The 22,522-nt window shown below is 35.7% G+C and overlaps 1 protein-coding gene across 16 annotated transcripts in view; it reads right to left on the minus strand.

Annotated features, from left to right (window-relative positions):
• EVI5 (ecotropic viral integration site 5) overlaps positions 1-22,522 on the minus strand; it is a 231,241-nt gene that overhangs the window by 85,616 nt on the left and 123,103 nt on the right. For all 16 annotated transcript variants that reach the window (XM_027058598.2, XM_027058590.2, XM_027058587.2 and 13 more), the window contains 2 exons: positions 3,652-3,786; positions 586-726 (listed from right to left, as the gene is read on the minus strand). In XM_027058598.2, the coding sequence (XP_026914399.1) occupies positions 586-726; positions 3,652-3,786 (276 nt within the window). The remainder of the gene's footprint in view (positions 1-585; positions 727-3,651; positions 3,787-22,522) is intronic.

A 22,522-nucleotide genomic window follows, 5' to 3' on the forward strand; every position in this document is an offset into this window, starting at 1 on the left:
GGCTCAAACTCATAAGCCAGGAGATCGTGACCTGAGCCCAAGTCTAATGCTTAATCAACTGAGCCACCACAGAATCTTCTAGATTGTTTTTTTTGTTCCTTGTCAAGAGTTTCTCTCATATGTGAATAAATTTGAGGACATATAAGTGACTGATTTATTTTGTGAGATAACCAATTTTCAAAAGAGGTTACGAATATATAGACAAATTTATACTGGTATCACCCTTGGGCTGTTTCATACTGATCAATGGATTTAGCATCAGCAGAAGAAATATGTGCTGTATATGCTATATAAAGGAAAATTTTCTTTTCGTTCTTTAGAAGAAGTTATATAAATCACAAAGATACAGTAACAACGTGACTTGATTTCTATTTTATCTTTTATTTATTTATGAGGATTTAAAAGGGAGAAGCAGCTTGAAGGTACTTTCAACTTATAAGTGCTCTCAGATTTTTACATTTCAAGAAACTTTCTCACTTTAAACTCAAATCCTGGTGTTGATCATCAGCTACTTCAGACTCACACAAATTGGATACTCCGGTTTTACCCACTTTCTAAAAAGCATGCAAAAATATACTGATATACCTGCCAGTGTTCCTCTAAATCCTTGACTTGTTGTCTAAGTTCTTTCAAACCCATAATAGCTTCTGCTTCTCTCAGTTTCACAGCAATGAGTTCTTCCTGAAGCCTTGCAATGTTATTCTCATCAGGAAAGGAGTTGTTTCTCTAAAGCCAGAAAAAACATAACTTGGGATTTTTGTTAATTTAAAAAATAAAATAAAACATATATAATAAGCTATTTTGGCCCATATGTAACTGCACTTCATTTTACAGTTTTACTGAGATATAAATCACAAACCATGAAACTTACCCTTCAGTGGTTTTAAGAGTATTCACAGGATTGTACAACCATCATCACAATCTGCTTTCAGAACATTTTAATCACCACAAAAAGAAACCTTATAACCATTAGCAGTCACTCACATTTTCCCTCCCTCAACCCCCGGCCAACCCCTAGTCTACTTTCTGTCTTTATGGATTTGTCTATTCTGGACAGTTCATGCAAATGGAATGTGGCCTTTTATGATTGGCTTCTTTCACTTATGTTTTCAAGGTTCATTGCTTTTTATTGACAAATAATATTCCCTGTGTGTATATTCTACATTTTATGTATATTCTACATTTTATCTATCCATTCATCCAATGACAGACATTTAGGTTGCTTCCACTTTTCGGCCATTATGAAAATGCTGCCATGAATATTAATGTAAAAGTGTTTGTATGGACCTGGTTTCTAATTCTCTTGAGTTTTATACTAAGGAGAATTGCTGGAGCAGAAGCTAATTTTGCACTTTTTAAGAAACTGTCAAGCTTTTTCAAAGCCAATGCACTGTTTTACAATCCCACCAGGAATGTATGAGGGTAATTGTGCTTAATTTTGAGGACAGAGAAAGTCTAACTCTGCTTTATTAGTAAAACACTAATCAGCGTTTTGAAGCAACATGATTAAAAATGTTTTCCAACATGACAATAAGCTTACTAAGCTCTGATTAGGTCTCCAAACAAAGCATGAACAACATTTACATTTTAAAGATTTATGGAAAAGAAGAGTCCAAAATCCTTTTTGTTGTATTTTTTCAGCATGTTACTTTGGAAAGGAGTATAAAATCTTTGTACATTAGCCACTATTTATATCAGGATTAAGAAATTAACACCAAGGTGATCTAAATATTTGCTTCAAGAGTACAAGATTTAGACTGATTCCTTACCATACTGACAGACCCATCTTGGGATACAGTGTAGCCCCTATTACATTGCTCTGTGCCATGACCAAGAGATCCTGAATTAGGCTCTAGTAAAAGCTCCTTAGGTAAACTTAAGTACTACTGAGATTTCAAGTCCTGAATCTGTGAAATTTTCTATCTAAAATATTTCATGGTAGGATGAAGATTTTAGCCCACAGAGATAATAAAGTTATACTTGCCAACTACACATTTTTATGATGGACTATAAATATCTTCCAATTGAAAACCAGAAATTTACTATATATTCCTACACAAAGAATTCCTGTATTTCCTACACAAAGAAATTAACCATAGGAAGCATGAAGCCTTCTAATTTCCTTTCTACTCTATAACATAAAATACCAACATAGCTACTTAAGAAATCTACTTTTATAATTTTTTTTGAAGCTTGTTTACTTATTTTGAAAGAGCATGCATGCATGTGCAAGCACATGTGAGCAGAACACAGGCAGACAGACAGGGAGAGAGAGAGACTCCCAAGTGGTCTCCACATGGAGCCTGATGCAGGGCTTGATCTCATAACTGTGAGATCATGACCTGAGCCGAAATTAAGTCAGTCGCTCAACCAACTGAGCCACCCAGGCACCCCAAGAAATCCATTATTAAACTGGACCCAAGGATACTTCTTCCAAATTTTCAAATTCCAAATTTTCAAAACTGAAAGATCCAGATTCTTATCTACATCACAGAACCCAAGGTACTCCAACTTAGAAACCAAATATTCTGTTATACATTTTTTTACAGCATTCTTGCTGGCTTTTTTCTCAACAAATAGGAGAAAAAATTCTCCAAAAATAGTGTAAAAATAGCAATCAGTTTTCTAGCAAAATTATTCCACTACTGATGGTAGTTACACCTGCTTTAGTTCATAAAGAAATAAGAACAACTTGAGGCTATCTGTCATGTTCATTATTTATGAGGCTTTTCAAAAAATATTTTTAATTTATTTATATTTATTTTGAGAGATAGGCGGGAGTAGGGGTGGTGGGGAAGGGGCAGAGAGAGAGAATGCAGAGAATCCCAAGAAGCCTCTGTGTCAGCAGAAAGCCCAATGCAGGGATCGAACTCACAGTGATATCATGACCTGAGCAGAAACCAAGAGTTAGACACTTAACTGACTGAGCCACCCATGCGCTCAGGCTTTTATTCACATAGCTAGATACTATAAAAATAAAAAGAACACTTAACATAGAGCCCAAGCCATCAATGATTTCATAGAGGACAAAAAAGAGATTCAGAGTTTGTGATCTGGAACACAGACTCTCAAGTCTGAGAGTTACAAGAAATCTAAAAGCATTTCTATTTCTACTAACTTATCTAACCCTTAAAATTCTTTAATAATCCTGAAAAGAAGTAAATTAGCTTCCCTAAGTATGCCTTGGGCTAAGATCTTCCTACATATCCTGAGGTGGCTTATGTAGCTAGCAAAGTTTTAACAGTTACACGCAGATGAAATTTTTTCTGACACGTTTATGTATTAGTCATATCCCACTAGATGAAGATACTATAATATTTGAAGACAACCATTAATATGTATTCCCTAAGTTTCTCTTCTTCAACGTTTAAGTATTATTCATATCAACATTACCCTGCTTGTCTTCCTCTAAAAGGGCTCTAATGTTTTTTGTTTTGCTTTTTTAACCCTTAAAAAAAAGGGGCTTTGAGTAGTATGGCAACAACAAAGAATAACTGAGAATCTCATTTTCTTTGTCCTTTCCTCTCTTAGTAACTAGTATGTAAGGTTTCCAATGTATGAAAACACCAAGTCCAATTTAACTGCTCAATAAATTCATCTTATCACATGTCCCCTCTAATTTGGGAGTGACACTATTTATATTGTTCTCACCTTCTCTATATCCAGGACTTTATCCTGCATCTCCTTTAGTGCACACTGAGACTCAGCTTCACTCAGACGAGCTTGGACCAATTCCTTCTCTAGTTGCAGCACGAAATCTTCATTGTAGTTGGAATTGCATTTATGCTACAAGTTATAGACGTATGATGAAATTCCACAAAAGTATGAACATATACATACAATAAAAATAAATGCAATTACACAATACAGTTATTAAGGGTAACCAAATGTAAAAGCTCCATCTACCCACTACTTCCAGCTTATCTCCTCCAAATGATTTTCCAAGGAATAAAAAAGTCCAGGCTTGGTATCTATAAAGACGATCACATTATTTTGTGTTGGTAACTATACTAAACAAATTATACTAAATTATATTATACTAAACAAATCTAATTCATGGAAGATAAATGTCTCCTTTTATTTTCCCATCCATCCAAATACTAAGAATTTGTTCTGACTCTATAGACATGCTCTGTACAGTAGGGTAGCCATTAGCCACATGTGGCTACCGAGCACTTGAAATGTGGGTTGAAATAGTCCATACTGAGAAAGGATGTGGCTAGTCCATACTGAGAAAGGATGTAAAATACAAACTGAATTTTAAGACTTAATATGAAATAAAAAGGCAAAATCACCTCATTAAGCATTTTTATATTGGTTAAAGGTTGAAATAATATTTTACATACAGAGTTTAAGAATATTAATTTCATCTATAATTATTAAGTACTCATTTTAAAATGGCATTTTAAAATGCATATGTGGCTCACATTATATTGCTATGGGACAGCACTGTTACATGCTACAGAAGTACACAGTATAAAAAAAAGTAAATATTTAACTGAAAATTCTCTTTTAATGTAACAGAAATAAAAATAAGGCATCCATAGTAATATGAACCATCCTAAATTGCAACAGAATAAAAATGTATTTGCTCTTAGAAATGGAGATCTCTTTAAGGATATGCATGAAAATCACTGCTAGAAACAGAGAAAGGAGTTGCTGCACAAAGAAATTAACCATGGAAGCATGAAACCTTTCCATTTCCCTTCTTGCTTTTTAATGTGAACACCAATGCAGCCATTTAAAAAATCCCTTTTTAAACTAGTTTCTATAAAAAGCTGTTTAAAAAAGCAAAAGACATATAATTCACCATTATGTAAGACTTCCTAAAAGAAACTATTATTTCCCATTTAATTTACACAGTAAAGAAAAAGAAAATCCCAAAAAAGAGTCACAGAGAACCACCTCCTATTGAACTAGCTTGAGTAAAGATTAGTTCCTTTCACTCTTCAATATATTAGGAATAAGACAGATATCAAATTAAAACTTTATTTTAAAACTAGTAAATGCTTAATTAAAACATGATATTCGCTTACTCCAGTTACCCAAAAAGATGATTTTTAAAAATTAATAGTTCACTTACTAAACAAAATGAGGACTTTTTAATTCAATGTATTACACATTGTTTCTTCTAGTAATTTTGTGGCACCATTAAAACAGTATTTCTATGTAAGGAGTACATGTGTGGCAGGTATTATCACTTTAGTAAATACTTACCTTGCTAAATAGGGAAAAGGCACTCTTTTGTAATGACCACATCCAAACTGGAAGCGCCGTATTTTTTAATGAGATCATGGTTATTTCATGAGTAATACTAGAATTTTTTGCCTTAATCTAAAGCCCTGACAACTGTAGTTCGGGTTTGTTTGCCACAATTTTATATTAGGAGATACCCAGGAAAACATCAAACCCAAATGATCTATATGAGAATGAAATCACTGCTCTGGTATAAACCAATTGATATAACTAAGCACAAAAAAAACTATACTAACATTGGGGACACATTTTTATCAATAAAATTTATAAAACATCGAATTATCTTCTATTGTTCAAGGAATAAATTCTAAATTCCATAGTTTACACATCTTATTTCTCCTTTCATATTTCCCTTTGAGTTCAGGGTTGTTTCTTAATCCACTGTAAACTAGCTTTAGTTCTCATCCTGTACTGAAACTGTTCCAATCACTAACAACATCAATACCCAGTAATGGTATAAAAAACTCAATGGAAAGCCCTTTTATTCAGCTCTTACCTTCACTGGATAGTCTACTGAATTTTACTGACCATTCTTAAAACTTTTTCAATTTTGAGGTGCTACTCCTCCATAGTTCTACTGCCTATCTTCTCTGTTGCCTCTGCCAATTCTGCTACTTCATACAGGTATGTACGATTATATGTACATGTACATGTGTATGTGTCTATCAGTCCCCAGGGTTTCAATATTGTGTGTTTTCTCTTAATCTGTTTTCTTATTTTGTAGATTCATCCTATGTGATTTAATCCGCTATCCAATATAGTCTGTATGTATAGGCAGTATTAGCTGTTATCTCTATGTAGTCAGTATAGGCAGTGGATGAACTTGCCAAGGAAAATCTATATAACAGTAAAAAGGGGAAAGTAGAAGGAAAGAGAGAAGGTAAGAAGGAGAATATGATGAAATTCTAGGGACAGTACACACATAGATACACAGAGTATATAAACTCAAATCTGTATTTTCAGTCCAGATCTTTCTACTAAACTATAGATCCGTATTTACAACTAGCTACTGGTTTTCTCTGTCTGGTTGCCTGCATATTCACCTCACATTCAACATGTTACAAGTCAACTCCCCATCTTTTCCTCCTCGTGTATATACTATTTCTGCTAAGGATCCCACCATCTAACAATTGGCCAAGCCAAAACTTTCCCTCTTCTAGTCAACCCATAACATACCCAAACCTTTTCTTCCAGGTATCTCTTGAATTTGCTTGCTCCTCTCCATCTTCATTGTCATTGTTTTTATTCATGCCCTTTCTCTGAACTACTGCTATATTCTTAAATAAATTCCCTTAAAAAAAATTTTTTTTCAACGTTTATTTATTATTCAGAGACAGAGCAGAAGCATGAGCATGGGAGGGGCAGAGAGAGGAGGAGACACAAAATCCGAAGCAGGCTCCAGGCTCTGAGCTATCAGCATAGAGCCCGACATGGGGCTGGAATTAACAAACCGGGAGATCATGACCTGAGCCAAAGTCGGACAGTCAAGGAACTGAGCCACCCAGGTGCCCCACATAAATTCCCTCCTAACTATTGTAGCACTTACAGCATTATTCAATATTTTGTGTTACATACCATAGTAAATTATAATAAACACGGGGCATTTTTACAATTCTACCACCTGCACCAAGTAGATGTTTTCTGACCCTATTGTTTGGAGCTTGAGGAAGTTTTGATTCCGGGTCTATTAATACAAATATGTTAATGAAAATTATACAAGCATTGATATACTTAAAAAAAAATATTCAGAATGAACCTAACACCACTAAGTTAATTTCACCCAATTATCAACTTCCTATATGGTAATTATTCCTGTCCACTTATATTCATATGCATTTTTATTGGACAAAAAGTATTTTCATTGGAATCATTCTTAATATTCATATAGGCTCTTCATTTATTGTTGCAGCTTAGGGAGTTAGAAAAAGTTCTGGCATTTGTTTGGTTGGCTGAAAAATGGACCAAAAGGTGGCTCACAGCGAATGAACTGGAAATGCCAGACATGCCTTAGTTTAATGTAGAGGAAGGGAAAATTGGTAACAAATCTGGGGAAGATACAGACAGACCTCTTTCAATGGGCTAAAAAACAAAAAGACATTTATTTGTTTCCCCTGTGAATGCTCACCAAAGGGTGACCTCAGCAGAGAATTTTAAAAATTAATTGGATAAGATGACCTATTCGGTGGTTACCAGTCAGCCTCTTTCCTCAGCCACCCAACATTGTCCAATAGGCTTATGAACATAGCAGCCATGGTGGGAGGGATGGAGGTTATGCATCTCAGCAACACAGACTTCCATTCACCAAGGTTATGGTCACTGATGAGAGTCCACTCTGCCAAGAGCAAAGACCAACACTGAGCCTCTGATATGACACCATTCACTGGGGTAACTTGCCAGCTATCTGGTGGCAGGCAGGTTACTTACACTGGACTGCTTTTATCATGAAAGGGGCAGCATTGTTCTTATTGGAATAGACACTTACTCCAGATATGAATTTGCCCTCCCTGCACACAATGCTTTTATCAAAACTATCACCTATGGACTTACAGAATGCCTTATCCATCATCATAGTATTCCACAAAGCATGGGCCCATGCTCATGGAATTCACTAGTCTTGACACGTTTTCTAACATTCTGAAGCAGCTGGGTTGACAAAACGGTGGAATGACCTTTTGCAGACTAAATGACAGTGCCAGCTAAATGGCAGTATCTTGCAGGGCTGGGGCAAGGTTCTCCAGAATGATGAATGTGCTCTGAATCCACTATGTGGTGCTTTTTCTTCCACAATCAGGATTCACAAATCCAGGAATCAAGAGGTGGAAACAAATCTGTCTGGAACACAAGAAGGTCCTTTAGAGAGTCTCTTAGTATTACCACACCCTGTGATTAAGGTCAATGAAAAACCAGGAAGGATTACTAATGGCCTAAACCCTTCAGGAATCAAGGTCTGGATTACCTCACCAGGCAAAAAATCATGACCAGCTGAAGTGCTTGTTGAAAGTGAAGGGAATACAGAGTGGGTAGAAGACAGTTATAAATATAAGCTACAATCACATGACAGAAATGAGGACTGTTATTGTCAAGAGTACTTCCTTCTAATTTTGCAAAGAATATGTGTTTTCTTTCCTCTTTTCTTATCATATAAGATACAGGGACTTTATATCAAAGTATTTATTGTTAATTTTACATCAGAGTATTTAAGTTATAGGATATCAAGAAGGGAAAACATTACTGAAAGACATTAACTTCTTTTCAGGGGAAGGTGTTAGTGCATTTTCAGTTGCGCACAGGATAACCGTATCATGTTAGGCAGAATTATGACCTTGTTGCTGTCTTTATGTAAATAAGTATGGTTTAAGGAGATGCACATGGTTGTGAAGTTGACAAGGGTTGGACTTATCATGGTTAATTTTTTGTGTCAACTTGACTAGGCCACGGGGTCCAGATTAAAACATTACTTCTGGGTGTTTCTGAGGGTGCTTCCAGAATACTTAGTACATTGCCCTCTCAATGTCATTGGGCATCATCCAATCCACTGAGGGCCTGAACAGAACAAAAAGTGGAAGATACATTCCCTTGCTGCCTGCCTGAGCTGGGACATCGGTTTTCTCCTACCCTTGGACTGGAATTCACACCATCAGCTTCCCTGGCTCTTAGGCCTTTGAACTTGAACTAGAATTACACCACTAGCTTTCCTACAGAGGGTAGATCATGGGACTTATTATCCTTCATAATGGCATGAGTCAATTATTCTCAATAAAACTATGTATGTGTCTTACTGATTGTTTCTCTGGAGAAATATATTCTCTGAGTAATATAGGGTAAATTTTACAAATAAGATTAAATATATTGATTTAGAAGTTTTATTGTTCTTTGGGTTTTGGTCCATTTCAAATTTGACCCATTATAGCTTCTGCAATTTAACTCTTTTTTGGTTGTTATTTCTACCATTTCCAATTTTTTTTGGTTCAAATTTATTTATTTCTTCTTGTTTCAAATCTTTGCAGATCTAAATATGGTCAGGACAGTGATACTTATGTCAGTGTTTAGTCTACTAAAAATTTTGCCAAGTCAGATTTACCTCTAAGTTTTGGTTTTTATTACTAACAGCCTATGACATTTCTCAAGCAAGCTGGTAGAATAATGGAATAATGTTAACATTAATCCTAATAATAGGTACCATTGAGCACTCATTATGTGCCAGGTATTACTGTAGAGTATCAACTTCCTTAAGTCTCAGCAAGCCTCTATTATACACAGAACTAAAGAAGTACCCTGATTAAGTATACACAACCAGTGAGTGGAAGAACTGGCATCAAAGTGGCAATGTTAACATATGCTGCTGTGGACTGTAAACTACCTGTTTCAGTGTTTGGGGTTTTTTTTTTTTGTTGTTTTTTTTTTTCATTTTACACAGGAAAAAAGAAAATGTTATTTATAAAACAGAGGTTTGTTTGTTGAAGCCTTTTAACTCACTCACACTGGAAAAGGAGATGTCAGGAAAGGTGACTGGCACTACAAAGCCTGGAAAAAAAAACCAAAAAAACTGCAGCAAATGTGGGTATTGTCACTTCCTTACCAGGACAAGTGCCATGAGGGGTAGAGGCTGTGAAACAGGTGAACACTGTGAGGCAAAACTTCCTAGTTCCATGTCTATTTAGGAGAACTGAGCATGGCTGGTCTACCTCATTCTATAATTTTTCCAGACCAAATAGACAAAGAAAAAACAAAAAACTAAAATCCTAAAACCAACAACATAACAGCAAAAACTTAAATATAAACCAAAACAAAAACTGGACTTTCATGAAGTTGACTTGAGATCAGGAAAAGAATGATCAACTTTTGAGAGGAAGGAAGAGAAACATCAAAGCCAAGCTCAGAGGTTTAACAGCACCTATCACAGCGTCCAAACCTTGACCATTTCTGATACAGCTGTTCTGTTTTAAAATGTTCCTCTTCCACTCACTATAAACCTGGTTTTAAAGTTTATGGTAACAACAAAGATGATAGCGACTTGTATCTACTGAGTGTTCATTAAGTGGCAGGCACACCTTAAGTGCATTGTATTCTCACCTAACTTTCACTAGAACCTCTACTTTCCTAATAAGGAAACTAAAAAGTCACACAGCAATTGACAGTTCTGTTAATTGGGAGTATGGACTACAGAGCCCATGTTCTTATCTTTAAGCCACATAAGGGTTGAAATATTATTAAGGCAATTAATATACTGTTTTAATATGTATTGTTCTAAGAATTAACGGTATAGTATTAAAAATATAAGTATCTTGGGGCGCCTGGGTGTCTCTGTCGGCTAAGTATCCGACTTCAGCTCAGGTCATGATCTCACAGCTCGTGAGTTCAAGCCCTGCATCGGGCTCTGTGCTGACAGCTCAGAGTCTGGAGCCTGTTTCAGATTCTGTGTCTCCCTCTCTCTCTGCCCCTCCCCTGTTCATGCTCTGTCTCTGTCTCAAAAATAAACGTTAAAAAAAAAAAAATTTTTTTTTTTTTTTAAATATAAGCATCTTGGGGCACCTGGGTGGCTTAGTTGGTTAAGTGTCCAACTCCTGATTTCCGCTCAGGTCATGATCTCACGAGTTGTGGGATCAAGGCCAGCACTGGGGTCTGCACTGAGCATGGAGCCTATTTGGGATTCTCTCTCCCTCCCTCCCTCTCTCTGGCCTTCCCCCGCTCTTATCTCTGTAAATAAATAAATAAACATTTAAAAATATATAAGCATCTAAAAATAATGTAAACATCTCACATAACGTTCTTATAACAAATTCTTACGGGGGCATGGGTAGCTTAGTCAGTTAAGCAACCGACTGTTGATACTGGCTGGGGCCATGATCTCACAGGATTGAGGCCCCTGTCAGACTCTGCAATAAAAAGCGCAGAACCTGCTTAGGATTCTCTCTCTCCCTTTGCTCCTCCCCCACTCACATTCTCTCTCTCCCTCAAAATAAATTAAAATCATTCAAAAAATCTTTAAAAAAATAAAAAATAAAAAATTCTTAGAAAAGTGTATTTCATATTCACATTCGTAACCTGGACAAATACATGGTTTATCAAATGAAAACTGCTACAGTTATGATGGCTGGTAAGTCAGCAAGTGACAATGTATTTAAAAGTCTATAAATAATGAATGACTTCTCAGGGCACCTGGGTGGCTCAGTCAGTTAAGTGTCCGACTCTTGGTTTCAGCTCAGGTCATGATCTCGCAGTTTCATTAGTTTAAGCCTCGTGTCAGGCTCTGTGCTGGCACTGTGGAGCCTGCTTGAAATTTTCTCTCTCCCTCTCTCTCTGCCCCCCCAACCTCCTGCCACTCATGCTGTCTCTTGCAAAATAAATAAACTTAAAAAAAATTAAAACAAAAAATGAATGACTTCTCTACACTTAACATCAAATTCACCTTTGTCAATGAATCTCAATGTTTCTGTGACACCAGCAATACCACTCCAATGAAATAGAATTTTGTTTAGTAGGTGAAGCCTCTGTTTTTCAACTCCATATGCTTTTCTGGCATTACAAAAATTACAAAAGTGAGTCGGAAAACCCTTAGTAATCTTTTTTGTTTGTGTCTTGAGTAAAACAAAAAAATGAATTCTCACATTCAATGCTTGAAGACTATGTGAGTGATACAGTGAAAAGCAAAAATTTGTGTTTAGTGGAGAGGTTTATTATGAAAAAAAATCCAAACTGGAAAAAGGACTGTCTACACAGATATATCAAATATCACCTGAATTTAATTATAAATCAAGCAACTGAGTTCAAAACCTGTTCATTATATGTTCTATTTAGGAACCCACATGCTTCATGGAACTCTGTATTCTTTTTTGTAGTTTTTATCACAACTTTAATTAAACAATTAACTGTGTATTTTTTTTATTGTTTATTTTTGAGAGAGACAGACAGAGCATGAGGAGGGAAGGGGCAGAGAGAGGGAGACACAGAATCCAAAGCAGGCTTCAGGCTCTGAGCTGTTAGCACAGAGCCCAAAGTGGGGCTTGACCTCAAGAGCCGTGAGATCATGACCTGTGCTGAAGTTAGACACTTAACCCACTGAGCCAGCCAGGTGTCCCTGTAACTAATTTTTAAAATATCTACCTCTATATATACAAACAATGACAGCAAGTTTGGCTGATGTGCTACTGCATTGTCAGAACTAAACTGTGCTTTTTATAGTAGGTGAGCAAACAGTATTTGCTGAATAAATTAGTCAACTCTTGGTTTAAAAAACAACAACACAAAAAGTACAGCACAGGGAATATAGTCAATAATAATATAGTAACTTTGCATGGTGACAGATAACTACACTTATTGCAGTGAGCATTTCATAATGTATGGAACTGTTGAATCATCATGTACTATTGACACTAATGCCAACTACATTCTGATTAAATAACAACAACAACAAAACTCCCCTCTATTATATACTTTATGTTAACATGGGTAGTGGTAACTGAAGACTGCAAAAACAGCCTATAAAATCTATTTGTTTCAAAAATAACCACAATTTATACTAGCATGGAAATATGGTACATTTCTACAAAGCACCTGAAAAAACTATTACACAAGGCAAGTAGTCCAGAGTAGGAGTCTATACCACAAAACAAAAACAGAAAGAAAAAAATTAAGTAAACAATCATAGAAACAGACTCATAGAGAACTGGTGGTTACCAAAGGGAAGAGTGTGGGGGATGGGTGACAGAGGTAAAGAAGATCAAGCAGTACAAATGCTCAGTTACAAAATGAACAAGTCACAGGGATGAAAAGTACAGCGTAAGGAATGCAGTCAATAATACTGTAATACACTTTTATTGTGGGTAAGCATTTTGTAATGTATAGAATTCCTGAATCATGAGGTTGTACACCTGAAGCTAACTTAATGTGTCAACTGTACTTCAATTTAAAAAAGAATCTGTATCTTGCTCTCAGCTTCAGCATATGAATCCCAAAAAAGTCTGTAACTTCCTCTACCACATGCTCCAAATAGTTATTTTTTAAAAATCCAAGCAATATGGATGTACTATTTAAAGATCTACCACACTGAATATTTTTTTGAATAATTGGTGTATCCTTTTAAAATGACTTGTTCCCAACATCTTAAAAGTTATATACATCCCTGGGGCTCAGTCGGTTAAGTGTCCAACTCTTGATTTTGGCTCAGTTCATGATCTCAAGGTTACTGAGTTTAAGCCCTATCAGGTTCTGTACTGACAGTGCAGAGCCTGCTTGGGATTCTCTCGCGCGCTCTCTCTTTCTGTCAAAAAAAAACAAACTAAAAAAAAAAAATTAAGAAATCATATATATCCTTTAAGGTGGAAGTTTATCTCTGGTTATTTACACACTTAAACTGCAAGATTCTTTTCTTAATGCGGAAAAAAAAAGTTAAGAAAACAATTACTTCCATGATGGTGGATGCTCATTTATTACTTAAGCTGATAACTACTGTAAAACATTTAATCTAGACTAAGGTCACAATTAGTTTTGGAAGAAAACTTTTGTCCAGATTTACAAGCATACTGAAGAAAAGTGTTAAAAGTTTACTAAATGTGTAAAGTCATTACTCTATTTGAATTTTTAGACTTCTGTAAACTTACCAAATATTACAAATTAATTGGCTTTTTCTTAAAATGTCACTGAAGTAGAGCTAAATCATGTTTAGAATGCAGGAAGAGATGTTAAACATTAACTTCCATATTCATAAAGAAAAGCAAACCTACTAGATAATCAGGTATCGGGTAATTCCTACTAATGCTGCTGAACAAATACTTTCTCTAAAATAAATTGTGCAGATTTCACAACTTCCACTGAGAAACTGGTAGTCTTTAGTTTATTAACCTTTATTCATGTGTTCAATTTAAGTAAGGTTAGTTTTTATTCTTCAAATCAAACCCTTGGCTCTTAAAAGTATCACATAATTCTTTCATGCTTTCTTCTAGAATTACAGCAAAAGGAAGGAATGTCAGAAGAAATCTTTTCTAGCTTCCCCTTAAGAACTTCCTAGTACAAAGGTCCCAAGAACTTCAAACTGCAGTCATTTCAGCACTCAGCAGCTTTAACTACTACAATTCTTCTTGTTTATGCTTGATCCTAACCAACAGACTGCTGGACAAAATTACTTACTCAGAATAAAATGAATGATAAGCACTTATGTGTAAGCCAAAAAAGCTTTTAAATAGACCAAGCAAGACTCAAAGACAGTGGTTATCAGGATATATTGTTTAACAAATACATCATGCCCCCCTACACTCAAAAGGGACAGAGTCAAACATACAATTGTATGAAATATCATTGGATCACTTCTACTTCTATGGGCTTCCTGGAAAAACTGACATGAAACATGTAAAACAAATACTTAAAGGAACAGTTTAATCTTAATGCTTTGGTTTTATCTTATAGATGATTTAATATGCAATATTTAATTAGTATTACTAAATACTAAATATTAAATTTTATTTAGTGTACTAAATGCTAAATTTGGTAATAAATTCACTCGATCATTTCTGAAAACCAACAATATCAAGTTCAAACTATCAAGGTCCAGCATAAAACGAAATCAATGACCTGTCAGAGATAATCATTCAGTAATTATGTACTGCAGAAATGCTTTCTGAAGAACATCAATGATCAAAATTAATTAAAAATAAAGTTAACTTTTAAAAACTGCTAAGAAGTTTAATATATATAGGGGTGCCTGAGTGGCTCAGTTAAGCATGTGACTTCAGCTCAGGTCATGATATCACAGCTCGAGTGTTTGAGCCCGCGTTGGACTCTGTACTGACAGCTCAGAGACGGGAGCCTGCTTCAAATTCTGTGTCTCCCTCTCTCTCTGCACCTCCCCCACTCATGCTCTTTCTCTCCTTCAAAAATAAACAAACATTTGAAAAAAGTTTAATATATGTATGTATGTGTGTGTGTGTATATATATATTATTGCTAAATAAGAATGGCATATCACTATAACAATAGCATTAAAAATCACTAAAAATTATATGAAACATTAAACACAAGTCCATGAAGCTGGAGTGATACAAGAGTCCATCGTGAATGAGTAAAAGAGATTAGAGAGGAAGAAAGAGAAAAGTCTCTTTATAGAGGAACATTAGCTAATAAGTATAGAAAAAATGAGAAAATATGAAAATCACCTTTTGGAAACTCAGTCAGTAGATGCTAAAACTATCACGTACAAGGTGAATAGAGGACAAGAGACTTATTTGGTACCAAAGTATTTTCCAATAGATTACTTAATAGTCGCAAAGAAGAAACCTTATCTTTACAAGGCAGAGAGTCTGTGGTAACCAAACAGCAAGGTAATCAATCTTGGTATTACTAATAATGGGAACAACTTATGTTATGTGCTTCCTGACTCAAAGCAAAGTCACATTACCTGTCATCTAGATGTTAAAACTGTTTAACTGAATCTAATTAAAGGAAATATAACACCATGAAGAACAGCTCCAGAATATAAGACAACTTGGATGTATCAGTCAGAAGTCAAGGTTACCCCTAACATTGATTACTATTTCTTCTCTACTGTTTCTTCTCTCTTTAGTCTAGAGAGAAAGTTTATCAGTCTAGAAAGAAGTTTATCAACTTTATTAATGATTTTGAAGAATGAGCATTTGGTTTCATGGATTTTCTCTATTTTTGTTTTGTGCTGTTTTCAATTACACTGGTTTCTACTCTTTTTATTTCTTATTCTTTCTACCTGCTTTAGGTTGAATTTCCTCTTCTAGGTCTAGTTTCTTAACCTTAGAATATTGGTTTGAGACTTATTTCCTTTCCTAACATAAGCATTCAATGCTATAAGTTTTCCACTACATACTGCTTTAGGTGAATCCTACAAATTTTGATAATGTTGTGTCTTCATTTTCATTTAATTCAATATGTTCTAATTTCCTTTGAGATTTTTCTGACACATGGATAAAAATGCATTAACTTCCAAACATTTGGGGGATTTTCCAGATATCTATTATTAATTTCTAACTGAATGCTGTTAGTCAAAGAAGATACCTAGTATGGTTCCATTTACTCTAAATTTTATGGCCCAGAATATGATCTATCTTTGTAAATGTTCTACGTGAACTTGAAAATAATATGTATTCTGCTGTTATTAGGTAAAATGTTCCATAAATGCCAAGTAGGTCAAGTTAGTTGATAATGTTGCATAGTTCTTCTACACCCATACAGATATTCCAGTTACTCATTTCATCAATTACTGAGACACAGAAGTACTGAAGACTCCAACTACAACTGTGGATTTGTTCACTTCACCTTTCAGTTCTACCAGTTCAGCTTCACACTCCTCTGTTGTTAGGAGCACACGTGTTAGGAAACATACACTCCTAAATATATACAATCCTAATTAAGATCGTTAGGTCTTTGTGAACTGACCCTACTACTACCAGGAAATCTTTGTCCTAGGAACTATTCCTTGTTCTGAAGTCTACTTTATGTGATATTAATACAGACACTCCAGCTTTCTTCTGCTCAGTGTTTGCATGGTACATTTTTTCATATTTTTATACTTTTCCCCCAATTGTATTTAGTATATTGTGTACAGCAGTTATAGGCAGACCATCCTTAATCCTTCACTCTTGAAAATTCACTTGAGGGAGAGTCACCCTCATTAGCTATTATGCCATATACATTTCCAATTTCTGTCTCAATGCAACCACAACTCTTGATAAAAACAAGCCCAACCCCAGCCCTGAGGGAGCTCAATCTTCTCAGGCTCCTGATACAAGTTAGCTCACTTGCTTCTGGTCCTACCCTGACCTTAACGAATGGGTTCCAGCGCTGGGATGTTATACATTCTCCTGAATTCCCACCTTCTACTGCAACCATTCAAACTAAGTGTGTTATTTTCTTGAGACTTCTACCTTCATTTCCATAGTCTCTTTTTCTTCATAGAATTTATTGAGGCAAAATCCAAATAAGTATTTTAAAGTGAACAATTCAGTGACATTTAGGACATTCAAAATGTTGTGCAACTACCAATTCTATCTAGTTCTAAAATACTTCCATCAGTCCAAGTAAAACCTCTTACCTATCAAGCAGTTTCTCACTCCTTTCCCACCCAAACCTTCTGGCAAATACCAATTTGCCTTCTATCTCTATGGATTTATCTAGTCTGGATATTTCATACAAATGGCATCATACAATATGTGATCTTTGTGTCTGGCTTCTTTCACTTAGCTTAAGATTTTGGAGTTTCATCCATAGTATAGCATGTATAAGTATTTTATTCCTTTCTGTGGCTGAATAATATTTCATTGTGTGCATATACCACAATTTGTTTATCCATTCAATGATAGACCTTTGGGCTATATCCGTTTTATGAACAGTGTTGCTACAAATATGTGTACACATGATTGTTTTAAATAGCAGTTTTCCATTCTTTTGGGTATACACCTAGAAATTGAACTGTGGGTCACATGATAATTCTACGTTTAACTTTTTGAGGAACCACTAATTTCCACAGCAGCTGTTTCTCGATCTCCTTGCCAACATTTGTTATATTCCGGCTTTTTATTATAGCTATCTTAGTGAGTGTGACACAGTATCTCATCATGATACTGATCTGCATTTCCCTAATGACTAATAATGATATTGAGTGTCCTGTTATATACTTGTCCATTTGTATATCTTCTTTGGAGAAAGGTCTATTTAACTCCTTTTTTCATTAAAAAAATTTTTTTATTGAGGCACAATTGACATATATCAGTTGTGTGAATGTAATGATTCACTATTTATGTTTTGAAATGATCACCATGCTAAGTCTAGTTAGTATCTGTCACCATATGGTTACACAATTTTTCTCATGTTGAGAACTCTTAAGACCTACTCTCTTAGCTTTTAAATATGCAATAACTACGGTCACCATGATGTATATTAAATCCCCATGACTCAATTGTAACTGGGAATTTATAACTTTTGACTGCTCTTCATCTCATTTCACCTTCCCTCTCCCCACCTCTGACAACCACCAATCTGTTCTCTTTATCTATGAGTTGTTTTTTTAAGATTCCACCTATAAGTGAGATCACAAGGTATTTGTCTATTATTTGTTTCTTTTAGCATAATGTCCTCAAGGTCCATTCATATTGTTGTAAATGTCAAGATTTCATTCTTTTTCTGTAGCTGAAAAATATTCCTGTTTAGGGGCGCCTGGGTGGCTTGGTCGGTTAAGCGTCCGACTTCGGCTCAGGTCATGATCTCACGGTCCGTGAGTTCAAGCCCCGTGTCAGGCTCTGTGCTGACAGCTCAGAGCCTGGAGCCTGTTTCAGATTCTGTGTCTCCCTCTCTCTCTGCCCCTCCCCTGTTCATGCTCTGTCTCTGTCTCAAAAATAAATAAACGTTAAAAAAAAATTAAAAAAAAATATTCCTGTTTATACACACACATACATACACTATTATCTTTATTCATTCATTTTTCAATAGACACTTCCATGTCTTGGTAACTGTAAATAATGTTTCAATCCTTTGCTCATTTTTAAATCGTGTTGTCTATCCACAATTTGGCTATTGTTCAGAGTGCTGCTATAAACATTGGGGTACAAGTGCCCCTATGCATCAGTACTCCTGTATCCCTTGGGTAAATTCCTAGCAGTGCTATTGCTGGGTCATAGGGTAGGTCTATTTTTAATTTTCTGAGGAACCTCCACACTATTTTCCAGAGCGGCTGCACGAATTTGCATTCCCACCAACAGTGCAAGAGGGTTCCCGTTTCTCCACATCCTCTCCAGCATCTATAATCTCCTGATTTGTTCATTTTGGCCACCTGACTGGCGTGAGGTGATATCTATCTGAGTGTGGTTTTGATTTGTATTTCCCTGATAAGGAGCGACGTTGAACATCTTTTCATGTGCCTGTTGGCCATCCGGATATCTTCTTTAGAGAAGTGTCTATTCATGTTTTCTGCCCATTTCTTCACTGGGTTATTTGTTTTTCGGGTGTGGAGTTTGGTGAGCTCTTTATAGATTGTGTATACTAGCCCTTTGTCCGATATGTCATTTGCAAATATCTTTTCCCATTCCGTTGGTTGCCTTTTAGTTTTGTTGGTTGTTTCCTTTGCTGTGCAGAAGCTTTTTATCTTCATAAGGTCCCAGTAATTCATTTTTGCTTTTAATCCCCTTGCCTTTGGGGATGTGTCGAGTAAGAGATTGCTACGGCTGAGGTCAGAGAGGTCTTTTCCTGCTTTCTCCTCTAGGGTTTTGATGGTTTCCTGTCTCACATTCAGGTCCTTTAGCCTAAATGTCCATCAACTGATGAATGGATAAAGAAGTTGTGGTTTATATACACAATGGAATACTACGTGGCAATGAGAAAGAATGAAATATGGCCTTTTGTAGCAACGTGGATGGAACTGGAGAGTGTGATGCTAAGTGAAATAAGCCATACAGAGAAAGACAGATACCATATGGTTTCACTCTTATGTGGATCTTGAGAAACTTAACAGAAACCCATGGGGGAGGGGAAGGAAAAAAAAAAAAAAGAGGTTAGAGTGGGAGAGAGCCAAAGCATAAGAGGCTGTTAAAAACTGAGAACTGAGGGTTGATGCGGGGTGGGAGGGACGGGAGGGTGGGTGATGGGTATTGAGGAGTGCACCTTTTGGGATGAGCACTGGGTGTTGTATGGAAACCAATTTGACAATAAATTTCATATATTGAAAAAAAATAAAAATAAAAAAAATAAATTGTGTTGTCTTTTTGTTGAGTTCTAAGAGTTCTTTATATATATTCTAGATGCTAAACTCTGATCAAATACATGATTTGCATGTATTTTATACCATTCTGTGTGTCGCCCTTCCGTTTTCTGGATAATGCCCTTTGATGCCCAAAAGGTTTTAATTTTGATGGAGTCGAATTTACATGTTTCCTTTTGTTGCCCATGCTTTTGGTATCCAAGAATCTCTTGCCAAATTGCAGGTTATGAAGATTTATCCATGTGTTCTAAGATTGTTACAGTTTTAAAATCATAGAAGAGTTATTTTAAAACTATAAAATTTCTATGAAGATCACTGATCATTTTGAGGGTTTTAATTTTTTTTAACACTTATTATTGAGAGACAGAGAGAGACAGAGCATGAGCAGGGGAGGGGCAGACAGAGAAAGAGACACAGAATCTGAAGCAGGCTCCAGGCTCCAAGCTGTCAGCACAAAGCCCGACACAGGGCTCGAACTCACAAACTGCAAGATCATGACCTGAGACAGTCGAACACTTAACCGACTGAGCCACCCAGGCGCCCCTTGAGTTTATTTTTATATATGGTATATGGTAGGGGTGGGTCCCAGTTCATTCTTTTTCATGAGGGTATACAGTTCTCCCAGCACGATTAGTCAAAGAGACTATTCTTTACTCATGGAATGGCCTTGGCACCCATGTCAAAAATCAACTGGCCATAGATGTATGGGTTTATTTCTAGACTGTCAAAATTTCTATTCCATTGATCTATATGTCTATCTTCATAACAGTATCATATTGTTTTGAGTACTCTAGGATTGTAGTAAATTTTCAAATTGGGAAGTTTAAATCCTTCAACTCTTCTAAGACTATTTTCAATATTTAGGGCTCCTTGCAGTTCCATGTGAATTTTAGGATTGCTTTCCCATTTCTGCAAAAGATTGTTAGAAATTTGATAGGATTGATTAGAACTGAATTTGTAGATCATATTGGGTAGTGTTGATATCTTAACACTATTAAGTCTTCCAATCCATAAACATGGGATGTCTTTCAATTTATTTATGTCTTCAGTTTCTTTCATCAATAGTTAAATAAACAAGGACTCACAGTTTTCAATGTGAGTTTTTCATCTTCTTTGTTAAATTTATTCCTCGGTACCACAATGAAATATCACCTCCAATTACTGGATGGCTATTACTAAAAAATAAGAAACCAAAAGCAAAACAAGACAAAAAAGAAAATAACAAGAGTTGGTGAGGATGTGGAGAAATTTATTAGAACCCTTGTACATTGCTGGTGGGAATGTAAAATGGTACAGCCATTGTGGATAATACTTTGGTGTTTGCTCAAAAAGTTAAGCATAGAATTACCATATGATCCAGGACCTCCACTTCTAGGTATATATGCCAAATGATTAAAAACAGGGATTCAAACAAATACTTGTATGTTAATGATCACAGCAGCATTGTTTATAATAGCCAAAAGGTCAAAAATCAAAATGACCATCAACAGACAAAACAAAATGCAGTATAAACATAAAATGGAGTATTATTCAGCCACAGTAAAAACTACCTAATTCTTACATATGCTACAACTGGGATGAACCCTGAAAACAGTCTGCTAAGTGAAATAAGCCAAACACAAAAGGATAATTATTGTATGATTCCACTTACGTAACATACCTAGAAGAGGTGAATCCATACAAGACAGAAAGTAGAATACAGTTTACCAGGGGAAGGAAAAGGGGGGAACTATTTTTTAATAGGTACAACGCTTCTGTTGGGATGATGAAAAAGTTCAAGAAATAAATGGCAGTTATTGTTCCAGAGCATTATAAATGTACTATTCACATAAATGGAAAATATTATGTTGTATCTATTTTATCACAAAGAAAATAATTGCCAAAAAGAAAAAAAAGTGAGGGGATATGCTAACTGAAAGAAGCCAGACACAAAAGCTTCATACCTTATGATTCCACTTATATGACATCCTAAAAAAGGCAAAACTACAGTGACAGCACAACAGTTGCTGGAGGTGGAGAGGTGAACTGCAAAGAGACATGAGGGAAATTTTGGGGGTGATAGAAATATTCTATATTTTGACTGTGGTGGTGGTTATACAACTAGATATTTACCAAAATACATCAAATTATACAATTAAAATCTGATGAATTTTATTGCATGTAAATTATACTTCAATAAAGTTCATTTAAAAAGTTAAGGGGGGCGTGGGGGAGAGGGGAAAGTGGGTGATGGGCATTGAGGAGGGCACCTGTTAGGATGAACACTGGGTGTTGTATCGAAACACCTAATTGACAATAAATTATATATTAAAAAATAGTAAAAAATAAATAAATAAATAAATAATAAAAAGTTAAAGAGAGGGGTGCCTGGTTGGCTCAGTTGGTTAACTGTCCAACTCTTGGTTTCAGCTCAGGCCATGGTCTGATAGTTCTTGGGATCTAGCCCCATGTAGGGCTCCACACTGACAGCATGCAGCCCGCTTGGGATTCTCTCTCTGCCCCTCCCTGGCTCACACATGTGCATGATAAATAAATACACTTAAAAAAAAAAGTTAGA

The sequence above is a fragment of the Acinonyx jubatus genome, chromosome C1 (assembly GCF_027475565.1).
Source record: "Acinonyx jubatus isolate Ajub_Pintada_27869175 chromosome C1, VMU_Ajub_asm_v1.0, whole genome shotgun sequence".
Taxonomy (NCBI): domain Eukaryota; kingdom Metazoa; phylum Chordata; class Mammalia; order Carnivora; family Felidae; genus Acinonyx; species Acinonyx jubatus.